A 12,144-nucleotide genomic window follows, 5' to 3' on the forward strand; every position below is an offset into this window, starting at 1 on the left:
CTAAATCACGTTGTGTCTTATCGGAATGGTGCCAAGCCAAAAGACAGCTTACCTGATTATTAAAACTGGGCTTAATCTGATGTGGGCACGATTTTTGGAGAGCCAATTCCATACAGAACACCGCTATTCCTCTCTTGATCGTCTTGGAGTGTGCAGAGTCAAAGTGCAGTAGCTCCTTCTTAGCCCGTGGTTAGTAGCCCCAGCAAACATGTCCTTTACATAACGTAGTTTTTACGTTTAAAAAGTGTAAAATTCAAACATCCGGAGGTTCATGGGTGAAAGGCAACCAACGTCCATGTTTGCTGAAAATAGATAAAACTTCACCTACTGTAGGGGGGTAAGGGAAGGCGGGCTGCTTTTTGAAAGCACTAAAAATCGTCAACATATCTAAACTTTCTTTAAAACCAACCCTCCATGGAACACCCGTTCTAGGGCGTTATCCCCTTGGCGAGAAAAATATCGCAGAGGATAGGAGCAACGCAAAACCTATGCAGATGCCATCGGGCTGCAAAAAGGGTTGCTCGTCAAATACAATAAAAGTAGAGTTCAAATAAGACTGCAATAAAGATAGAAAATTATTAATGGACAAACCGACGGTGTTCTGGAAAAATACGTCACCTTTATTTTCAATGCACTCTTTGACACGCATTAGCAGTTGATTCTGCGGAACAGAATAAAACAAACCTGCACGTCTACCGAAAAGCCAATACCTACATCATCATTTTCCCTCTAAAGCCGTACTACTGCGGCTGATTTTTTTACAACAAATGGGTTGTTCACAGCATACGTCACTAGTTTGTTTAGTAAAAAGTGGATAACACATTTCTGCCACGATTCGGAATTTAGGGCTTATGTGTCTTGGCTGTAAAAATCACCCTCAAGCTGTTCTCTCTGCTGTTAGATATGTCCCTGGCAAGCTTGCCGAGGGCCAATTGTTTACAAAACTCAACGAACTTGGTCTTAACACGCACTTCACTTTTCTTCACAGGAACAATGTTCTTATTAACGGCTGTCAAAGCTTTTTCATTGAAAATTTCCTCGTGTAAAGCGGCGAGCCCACCCTCTTTATTAGTTTGCGTAAGCATCAGGTTGTTCCTCTTAAAAAAATTGAACCTGATGCTTATGAAAGCTGATAGAGAGGGGCGTCTTATCTCGGAGAACAAGGCCTAAGTGTGTCTACCGAAAAGTGCGCATTGGTTGGCTTTACGCGCGAACAAATGTCATTCTATACCGCTTCAATCAAAGGTCAAGATGTGTCCTATGTTAAGGCGCATCACTTTCTGCGTGTCATAACTTACCATAACCTCTCGTGGAGCCCTCATTGCGTCTAGAAGTTAAATGCATTGCTCAGGTCTTTGAATTTCTCTGTTGGATCAATTGGCTTACACCATTCCAGTCTATGCTGCAGCTCTACAGCGTATTGCTCCTAGGACTCCGTTACAGTCTACCAGCTTCGTCAAATACTCGCAAGACCAACATCTGCGCTCTGGAGAGAATACAAGGTCAAGCCTTACGGAAGTGTTTAGGGATGCCTCGGTGCACCTCAACGCCAGCAACAATTGCCAGTCAGAGGCCACATGATCCAGACACATGTAGCTATCGACTCTCTCGGAGCGCACATTCGCCATCTGTCAAGGATCCCCGACCATCGCTTCGCTTCCCTGCTAGCCGAGAGACCTCAAGCGACCTTTACAAGAGTGATAAGCGCTCATCAAGAGTGCTTACCGTCGTCTTCACACTAGCGGCCAAGCCTTCATCTACCCTGTGGTGCCTGCGACAGCCTAAAATGAACTTTGCTATTCACGGAACTACAAAAGGCCAATCATCCGTTACCACCTCTGAAGCAACTGACGCTCCTATTACTGCACCAGACATATCATGATCGCATACATATGTATACCGCCGGTTCGAACTCACATTACCAGTACAACTGCTGCGTTCGTTGTTCCAGCTAAGCAGGTTACAGTTAAATGAAAAATGTCATACATGACTACACCTACGGCGGCAGAACTTGCAACCCTCCATGCCATTATGGCCTGCGACACCGAAGATCCAGCACAGAAAAAGGTCACATTTTGTGACTCTAAGGCAGCGCTTCACAATATCGATTCCACCTTACATCAAAGAACATAAGAGAAGATGATATGCGACATCAGGGAAGTGCACCACCAAGCTCTGGAAATAGGGCAGGAAATAATATTTCAGTGGATTTCTGCCCACTGTGGCGTCGTTGGCAACGACTTTGCTGGCTGCCGGGTTTGCCCTCTCAGACACTCAGACGCGTCCAATACCTTTGGCGAGGATGGACGCTGCCAGGGAACTTCGCCTCCTTGCGCGCAAAAAGTCACGAGCTTTCTCGAGTTCAAGTGCCTTCAATTGCTGATTGTATAAACTGGACCTTTTGCTGCGGCTACAACTACCATCTAGCCTTTCCTGCCGCAAAACAACCTTCCTGTGCCGTTTTGTGACTGGTGGTGGCGTTCATGAACGCTTACTCCTATCGTATGGGAATGACCGATAGCCCTGTGTGCGACTCCTGTAGGCCCGAGGAAACCATCAAGTGCCTATTCACTATCTGTCCTTGCCACGACGTGCAACACCTATCTCTCAGGACAACTTTTAGCCGGCTAGACTAGAGACCGTTCTCCGATTCAAAGCAACTCTGACCATGGCCACACCCGTCCCTGGCGCAAAAAGCGGCTCGTGCACTTGTACACTACTTGAAGTGTACCGGTTCAAGCGACCGCTTATAGTGTCCTTGTGCATGCATCCTCCTGCTTGCACTTAGTGCTCGCTCCCTCCCTTTTTTCCTCTTTCTATTCCCCTTTCTCTTACCCCCCCTGTAGGGTAACTAACCAGACCTCGCCGTCTTTGCTCTCCTTACTTTCTCTTCTCAAAACAGTATCGTTCTGCATTCATAAAAAAAGCGTTTCTTGGTGCAGGTACGTCGACTATATCTTCCTGATGACATTCGATTATAATCTGGATGAGCTTTCGACGACAAAGCTTACCAGTGGACTCAAATTGTTCGAAGGAACCCGTTTGGGTGCCATTGACACGGTAAGAAATCTTACCTTTAAAGTGTGCGTTATTATTTCAAGAAACGAAAGCAAACGTGAAAGTGTTCTTTTTGTTCTATTACCGAATGATCATTAACAAAAAGACACGTTCCGCCTACCTTTAAGACATATCTGTGCCAGTAACATTTTCCCAAACACTTGGGTAACAAGTTTTCGCAGAAAAACACTAAGGAGCAATATTGAGTAAGCGTATATTGCCCATTACACTTGTCGAAGCAAATAAGTTTTATTAATAGGGGATCGTTCTCACGTGATAGAAAGAAGTTATTAATAATAACACAGGTGCCGACGGCATGTCCAATTCCCGCAAGGCGTCATAGGTTGTGACGAAGCTTCGGCCGAGCATTGTCGATAACGTGTTAAGCGTAGAGAAAGTGCATCAGTAAATGAGCCAGAACATAACCCGACGGCAATTCTGCGTAAAAGGGAAGCGTAACATGCGGCAATAGCACGATATCAGTGACGTGACGTCAGACATGACATTATTGGCGTCATTGTTTTGATAGTGTTGCGACCGGGGGTCCGTAGATGTGGAACTTTCACGCACCATGATGGAGTAGATATCGCATACCTTGATCTGACATCCATGACGCTTTAAAACCCACATATATTTACTTTATTCAGATTGGCCCATGACAAAACGAAAAAGGCGTGGGATCAGCTCGAACGCGAGCTTCCGCTCTCGCGACAAAGTGATCTTCTGGTCATAAATCCATTCTGTTCTTGCATTGATGTCAGCTTCCTCGAATCCGATGTTAAAGACATAGATGGCGCCATATTCGGCCAATAAGACGTTAGCCAGAAAAGTTGTCATTTTTGGCCAAGCGAGTGAGTGAGTGAGTGAAACTTTATTCGGTCCACAATAGACGCGAGTAAACTGAACGTCACCTGGCTAAGCGTACTCGGGGACCATCAGGTCAAGCCTGACGGCCCTCTCGCGGGCACTCTGGACTACCAGGATTTGAGAGGTCTGGTCCTGGCCTTAATAAGCTTCATCGTTTCCTCTTGGGTGAAATGGGGACCGGCAGAGGCGCAGCCCCAAAGGACATGCTCGAAGTCCGAATTGTAGTGGTCGCCATATATCAGCTGACCAGTGCTGCCCTCTGGGCAGGAGCTATGGGGCGCGTGAATAATAAAACACTTAGCGTTTGGTACTGAAAGGGTGGGCTTGTTGTCTCGCATGCTCCACTCCTTCGTGGCCTGCCAGCGTGGCTTGACAGGAACGCCACGTGACATGGTGTCAGAAGTGGGGTCCGTTTGAAAAACTTCTAAATCTCTCAATGGCCGTCTCTGAATGGCCGTCAACGATAGGATGCCCCTCGAATAAAGTGCCCAATCGACTCAGTGGCTAGGCCTCGCTCTTCAGCCACCGGACCCGTTTGATTTCTCTAACCCCGCAAGTTGGTCCTCGTGGAAATCTCGCTTCGAAGATTATGTCGCTGCTTCCGGACTACAGAAAGCTTCTCAAGACGTCTAAGTAAGTGCGCTACTTTACTGCGTGGGCCCAAACGCTCGTCCACTCCTGGACGCCCTTTCACTCGACGCGGACTCATTAGCGTCCTACGACGCAGTTGTCAAACGCTTTAACGAGCACTGTGAACCCTGCTAATGAAATCTACGAGTCCTCCCGCTTTCATAATCGCCTCCAACTACCTGGCGAAAGCGTCGACACGTTTCACGCCGAACACTGCCAGTTAGTAAAACGATGCAACTACCCGTCATCGGCGGTGGAAGAATGCTTGGCTCGCGGCAGGTTCGTTGTCGGCTGGCGGGATGCGTCTCTCAGACCTGTGCCGCTCCCCGAAGCTCTCTCTCAAAGGAGCTTGGACGCAAGCTCGTCAGTCCGAGGACGCTGATAAGGAACGCTCATTCGCTCAGGCTATTTCGCAAGCCACGGTCAAAATTGATGCCGCAAAAGCTCGAAAGTTCACTTCGCGACAGCGTCTGGACGCCAAAACAGCTTGCTGAATGGAGGAGATGTCGGAACACTGCCACCGCGAAGCTGCGGTTTCTCCCTTCTGCGGTGGCGCGTTTCACAAACGTCCAGGGTGCCCAACAAAAAACTCCGTCTGCAATTTTTGCGGCAAGAAAGGTCATTTCGCTGAAATTTGTCCTTCCAAAAAGTCGAAGCACGCCGAACTCGGTGCCATCGAGCTGTATGCTCTGGAGTCACCTGCCAAAGCCAAGTTCGTGGATGTCACAGTCGACAAATACAGAACTAAATTAAATGTAGATTCAGGAGCTGAGGTTTTTCTGCAATCCCAAATAACTTGCCTGGAGTCCCGGCCAAGCTCAACAACGTTGATGCAGCCTTGACAGGACGCGGAGGACAACCTCTCCATATACAGGGCTCGTATCTGGCACGTCTAGTTTGGCAAGGGAAGACAAGCTCTCAGCGTCTTTACGTCATTGAATGTATTTCTGTAACATTACTGGGTCTACCGGCTATCCAAGCCCTTGAGGTCGCCAGATACCTTCGTGCCGTGAACACTCCTGAGCCAATGCTTCATGCCGAACTGTTCCGTGGCCTCGGCACATTTAGAGATGAGTAGACAATTTGTTTGAACCAAGACGCTGTATCATTCTCACTCAGTGCCCCTCGACGATTACCTATCCCGCTGCGTGAAATCCTTCGGCAAGAACTGGAGAAATTAAAGGCGACGGTGTCATTCGTCGTATCGATAAAGCAACTCCGTGATGTGGTGGTTTGGTAGTGGTAACTATGAAGAATGGAAAGTATCGTCTGTGTGTTGACCTCACTAGAGCGTCACATTCTACCTACAGTTCAACAAGTCCTTGGTCTTCTCGGCGATGCAGCTGTTTTTTCGAAGCTGGATGCGACTGCAGGCTTTCACTAAGTCAAGTTGTCGGCGGATTCTCAAGAACTGACAACTTTCATCACACATTTCGGTCGCTATTGTTTCTACCTACTGCCCTTCGGTATCGCGTCTGCCCCGGAGTATGTTCAAAAACAAATGGCACGGATTCTCGAAGGTCAGGACGGTGTCGTTAATATGATTGATGACGTTCTTGTCATTGGACGTACCAAGCAGGAACATGATGGAAGGCTTCAACTGTCGACTTGAAGCCTTGAAGAGTGTCGACATGCAAGAGTCGACTCCTCTTGTATCTGTTGGTATCCCTTTAAACGAAGAGCAGTGTTGCTGGTCTCTGAAGTCTCATTTATAGGCGTCATTGTCTCAGCACAAGGCATCCAGCCAGATCTTGGCAAGACTGAAGCAGTCCATGCAATGGCACCTCCCACAGACCTTCCTGGTGTCAGACGTCGACTTGGAATGGTAAATCATCTTGTCAGGTTTATACAATATGTCTCGGAAACTATTGCACCGATATGCACTCTTCTAAATAAGAATACTAGTTGTGCATGGCAGCATGAACAGAAAGCAGCTTTCGCAAAAATCAAGGAACTTCTGATGTCCGACCTCTGCTTGGCCAAGTATCACCCATTTTAAGCCACAACAGTCTCGGCTGATGCCAGTTCCTTTGGACTTGAAGCAGTCCTGTTGCAATAACAACCATGTGGTGAACGCAGGCTAGTAGCCTTTGCCTCAAGGTCAGTCACCACCACAGAACAAAGGTATAGCCAAACAGAAAAGGAGGCCTTGGCTGCAGCGTATGCCATCCAGAGGTTTGACGAGTTCGTCAGATACATCACCTTCACTGTAGAAACTGATCCCCCACCTTCCTCTTGTGTCATTGTTTGGCAAGATACAACTTGATGTGCTTCCTCCGAGGGTGCAAAGACTCACGCTAAAGACAATGCCCTATCAGTTCCAGGTGATGTACGTACCAGGAAAATTGTAGGCTACGGCTCTGCAAACTCTGCAAACTGGGGGGCACCGGACCGTCCGTGGCCGCCAGGTACTTGTCTATGAGCTGCTCCGTGACCGCCTCATCTGGAGTCGAGTCGGTGGCCAAATGGACAGCTTTCGCCAAAGCTCCCTTCTGATTGGACTTGGTGTTGCCATCGTGCAGTAGGTGCCTGAGGAGACCCCAGCTTTTACCGTTCTTGAGCTGGCCCTGCACCGAGTCGCACAGCTCGTCCCATTGCTGCTTGTATAGCACCTTGCAATGAGCCCCTATCATCTTTTTATATCGGAAATTTTCTTGCGTAGTCTTCTGCTATGGCGCTGAGTCTTCCATCTCGCGAGCAGTGCCTGCTTGGCTTCCAATAGATGCGCGAGCCTACTGTCCGTCCTGTCCACCTCCAGATCGGTTGTCACCTCCTTGGTGGCTCTAGTCGCATCCTTCTTTATCTCGTCGCACCAAGAGTCTAGGCCCGTATCCTTGATAAGGCGTGCTAGGAGCGGTTGGCTCGGAACAAGTCCCAGTCAGTGGACTTAAAGGTACTCATCTTGTTACGGACCGCTTCGATGATGGTATGATCACCTCCGAGGTTCATGGCTGTGTTGGTCCACTTGACGTTTTCCAGGTTCTTGATAAACATGATATCCGGAGTCGTATCTCGGCGCACCGAGCTCCCTCTCCTGGTTGGAAGGTCTTTATCGGTTACCAGTGTAAGATCTTCATCCGTTGCCGTGTGCCATATGCCACTATAACACCACTACCCTTATTCGTAGTGGTGTGATAGCCCGACGCTTGATGTTGGGCATTGAAATCCCCCATCATGACTAAAGGTTAACAGCAGGCAAGATGCACGGCCCTCTTGAGAATACCACCAGCACTGGCTCTGTGAACTCTGGGTCTGCAGTAAACATTGAGTATGATGATACTGTTGCTTCTTAAGCGCCGCATAGGGGGGTCGACAAGGAGTTCGGCCTCGACGTACTCGACTCCATTGCCCGTGGGACCGGGGTCTCGCTGAATACACGTGAGCATTTTACTGCCAAGAGTAGCGACCCCCTCCCTCCTTCAGTGGAAGCCACCGTTAGGAAACCGGGGACCTTGATAGGTGATGATGTGATATCATTTCTTGTAAGGCGATTACTTGGGGTTTGTCGCTTACACTTTGTAGGTATTGTCGCAGGGTCACCCGTTTGCTGACGAACCCTGCGCAATTCAACTGCCGCATTGTTATGGCGTTAGTTCCGGTATCCATCTTTGGGCTTGGGGATGGATTGCGAAAGTGCCGCATTCAGAATGGCACTACGTCGGTGGGGCAATGACGATGTGCATGTTTGGTACCTGTGCTGTAGATGTGCTTGGCAAAAATCTGTGGCTGGTCCCCTCCAGCCTAAGTATCGTCGCGGTCAGGGCGACCAGGCCCAGCTGAGGGGACGTGATCATTCCTTGTACGTGTGAGAGACCTGTCTGTATGCTGGGGATGGCGTTTTTGAACTAAGACAGGAGTTCTACCGCCTCGTCTTCCCTGGAGTGATCCAGGGCGCGAAGCTTCACTGCAACAGTATCGGGGGGGGGGACGCTCCGCCTTCTCCGAGGCCGTCGAGCGTGCGGCAGGCTGAGGAGCTGGCGGTGTGGGCGGCAATCTTCGTATTTCGGCCATTTCTGCGGCTAGCTGACTCATCTCCTGCTTGAGCTGAGTGTTTTCTTTCCTAAGACTATCATTGGCACGCCTAAGCTCTTCGAGCTTCTTCGTGAGACGCGGGTCTGAGAGTCTTAGTAGTTGGACGCCTGCGTTTGATTGCCACTGGCCCTATCGCCCCACGTTAGAGAGGAATTGCCTTTACTGCCGGTGGGAGTTTCGGATCGTGGCCTTTCGGACGAGTCGCTCCTGGTGCGGGACTTGGAGTGGCCTCTGGGGCTGGGGCGCTCTGCCTCAAGATCGCGATGTGATTCGCGATCTTGAGGCAGAGCGACTTCTGGAGCCCCGTCGGCTTGTAGGATGGCCTTTCGAGCGCAAGCGCCTTCTGCTCCTGAGGGTGGGGCTCGATGAGGCTTGCGGATCAGAGGATGGAACGATCGAGGGCGTGGGGAGCTGTTCTTGCTGCCTGGCACACTCGAAGCGTTGTCGGCGAACGATGTATGGCGTCTTGGATCTATGCGCACATTCTTTGCCGGCGGTAAGGGGCGGACCACCGTAGGTCTTGCATTTTGCGGTGCGTTGGTGCTGCTCATCGGGGTTCGGCAGGGCGCGTCCCCGACAGATGACGTCGCTCGTTGTTGGACAGACATCGGCGCGATGCCGCCCGAGTCTTCCTCAGGTGTGGCATACGTCCACTTGCTTTCGATATAGGGAACATTTCATCAGGAGCGTTCCGTACCTGACAAAATTCGGTAGCCGGTGGCCATCACAGGCGATGATGACGGTCGCTGTCTGAGCGATTCTCTTGGCTGCTAGTGCAAGAGGGTTGTTCTGGTTAGTGATTTTGCCATCCACCGTGGCTGGGTCGTCTTGTAACGGTATGCTGCGTATGAGCCCGTTGCACGTGGAGTGCGGGGCTGTCTCGGACGTGCAGAGTTCGTAGATCTTGCCTGAGATGCTTATTTGCTTGATGCGGGCATATCGGTCTGCCTTCTCCAGTCTAGGAGTGCTGGCCACCATGATATTTTGCTGTATGTTCGGGCACAGAGTGTCTAGTGAGAGCTTGTCCTGGCTGATGCCGGAGCTCAACGTCAACTACCGCAACCACTCCAGTTTTTTGAAATATTCTGCCCACCTCTTGGACTAATAACTATCTTCGTGTCTTCTTTGGGAAGAACCGGCATTCGGCGTGCCCTAATAATCTTGGACTTAAGCGCTGCGTCACTAGGCTTGTTGCTACGGGGAGCCGAAGGCGTTTCCATGGCGTTCGGGTTAGCTTCCCGCGATTTGCCGCCAGATCTTCTAGCGCCCACAGTTTGTCATCCCTGGTCTTGAGTAACTTCCTCCTGGAGAATATTTTCTCCCTCTACTTGATATTCCATCATGGTAGCGGACTAGTGGCACTGAGCCGCTCCGTAGGCCAAGGCGTGGTCTCCGAAGCGCTCGTTAGACGCCGCCGAAGGAAGCACAGTAATGTCCGTAAAATGACGAGAAGTCACTCACTGTGACAAAAAAGGGTATGCACGTGGTCCTTACAGCTTCACGGAAAAGATGTGCACAAAAAACATTAACACGCGACGGTTAAACGCTAGAAAAGCTGGGAAAATGCGGGAACTGAAGCGAGCGCTTCTTGACTCGCCGCCTTCTTCCTCCTTTTTGGCCAATCCAAAAGTTTGTAGTACCCTGTCTCCGAGGAGAGAAGTTTAGCGACAAGCAAACGCAACGTCACTGAGCAGGAACGTGGAAAGGTACACACACAGCGCACATATGACCCACCCACATTGTCTCATCAATGACAGGGAAAGAGGCGAAAGGTAAAACCAGTTTGCCAGAAGGTACGTCAGTTCCCTAAATTCCCAAACACGCCTTGGCTTTGTCCAATGGGTTGGCACAGAGCAGCAGACATGGTGTCGGCAATTAGCTGGTTCTGGCGAGGATGTTTCCTCGAGCTCCCTGCACTGGTGGAACGCTCCCATTTTAAAGGAACACTAAAGGCAAATACTAAGTCGACGTGGACTGTTTATATACCATTCCAGAAGCCCCGAAATGCTTGTTTAGTGACAAGAAGAGACTAAGTTTACGAGAAAATTGTATCTGAAGGGTCTGAATACCTTTTGCGAACTTCAAATCTCCCGCCACACCACCGGGGCAGTGGTGACGTTGCATACGCCATTATCGACCTTTGCGGCCGTCGGTTAGTAAAACGGCGCCCGACAGATGGCAGCACCGAGCCAAGGCAGCGGCGGATCCGCCGCTGCAGCTGCTTTTTGTCAAGTGGCGTAGACCGTTCGGACATCCCGCGACATCACATGGAACTTGAATTCCCTGCTACTTGCAGTTTGGGCGAGTTTCGCGACCCAGCAAAACTAGCGCAGCACTACGCGATCAGGAAAGTACTGAAACGCGAAAACGTGGGCGGAGCAGAGTCGAGTGAAAACGAAACCTTTCGACCGCCCGCGCCGTTGTCAACGGTAATTTCAATGAGTTCTTTCTCCTGAGCATGAAATGGAACTGGAGAAGAAGCATTTTATTTCATCTTATAATACAATACGAGGATGTTTTTTTTGCAACGACTAATTGAGTACTAGTGACATAATTTAACTGAGGAGTGCTTTCGTCATCGGGCTAGTGCTGGAATGTCCCGGGGGAGTCTCTAATCATGCCCTGCATTCACCTCGTTTTCTCGATTATTAAAGCTTTGTTCGCTATAATATTGACGACTTAGAGATTGTCGAGCAGTAATCTATCACTGTAGTTTGAGTTTGTATTTGCCTTTAGTATCCCTTTAACATATACTTCTTTAAGAAATTTCTCGCAACACGGCTGGGAAACATCTCGTTGTCGCTTTCTCGGAACGAACTGTGTTCACTCTGGCTCAGCTAAAATTCCGTTGCCATCGATGTCACAATGACACCGGCATCGACGCTACGGCTATACGACAAACGTAACGGAGGGTGTCCCACAAAGGGGCTGCGAATCCGAGCCCCGTGACGCCCATCAGCAGCTGGTGCCGTGGGACCGACGCACGATCACAACAACAGGACACCAAAGTCAACAAATGTTGTCTTCCAGGTTTGTAACCAGCCGTATTAGCATTGAGAACAGAGAAAGACAGTTCCGAAAGAATGCTGTCATGATTTCCGGCTTCTTCTCACTGTCTCTAAAAAGCACGTTAGGCAGGAGACACTAGTTTTTCAATACACTTGCGTTGCGCCCACATTTTGAGTTGGCCGGTAAGTGTTTTAATGCGCGATCTGCTTTAGGATTATGCGAGCAAAAATAAGTGAAAGATATAGGCGTACATTTCCCTAAACACGAATGATAGAGCGGCAGCATATACCCGGTATTCACGATAACAACAGTGAATATTAGGTTATATAGTGCGCCATAAGAAGTGCAAACTATAACATTGAGGCTGAATGTGAACGTTACTTGCAGGGATAGAAGAATTTTAAAGACTGTATTCATGAAGTGCCCAGCTTCATCCTTGCATCACATGAGTCTATTCTTGCTGGTGCAAAATTTGCAACGCCGGAGCTTTCCTGCAGCTCTTTTGCTGATGCTTGAGGGATGAGGGCCGAAACCGAAAGTGCTTCAAGC

The 12,144-nt window shown here is 49.4% G+C and overlaps 1 protein-coding gene across 1 annotated transcript in view; it reads left to right on the forward strand.

Annotated features, from left to right (window-relative positions):
* The window catches only part of LOC142572398 (putative chitinase 10), a 64,167-nt gene that overhangs the window by 33,185 nt on the left and 18,838 nt on the right, over positions 1 to 12,144 (forward strand). Inside the window, exon 6 of the mRNA XM_075681486.1 lies at positions 2,943 to 3,060. Within this exon, the coding sequence (XP_075537601.1) occupies positions 2,943 to 3,060 (118 nt within the window). The remainder of the gene's footprint in view (positions 1 to 2,942; positions 3,061 to 12,144) is intronic.

Source organism: Dermacentor variabilis, chromosome 2 (genome assembly GCF_050947875.1).
Source record: "Dermacentor variabilis isolate Ectoservices chromosome 2, ASM5094787v1, whole genome shotgun sequence".
NCBI lineage: Eukaryota > Metazoa > Arthropoda > Arachnida > Ixodida > Ixodidae > Dermacentor > Dermacentor variabilis.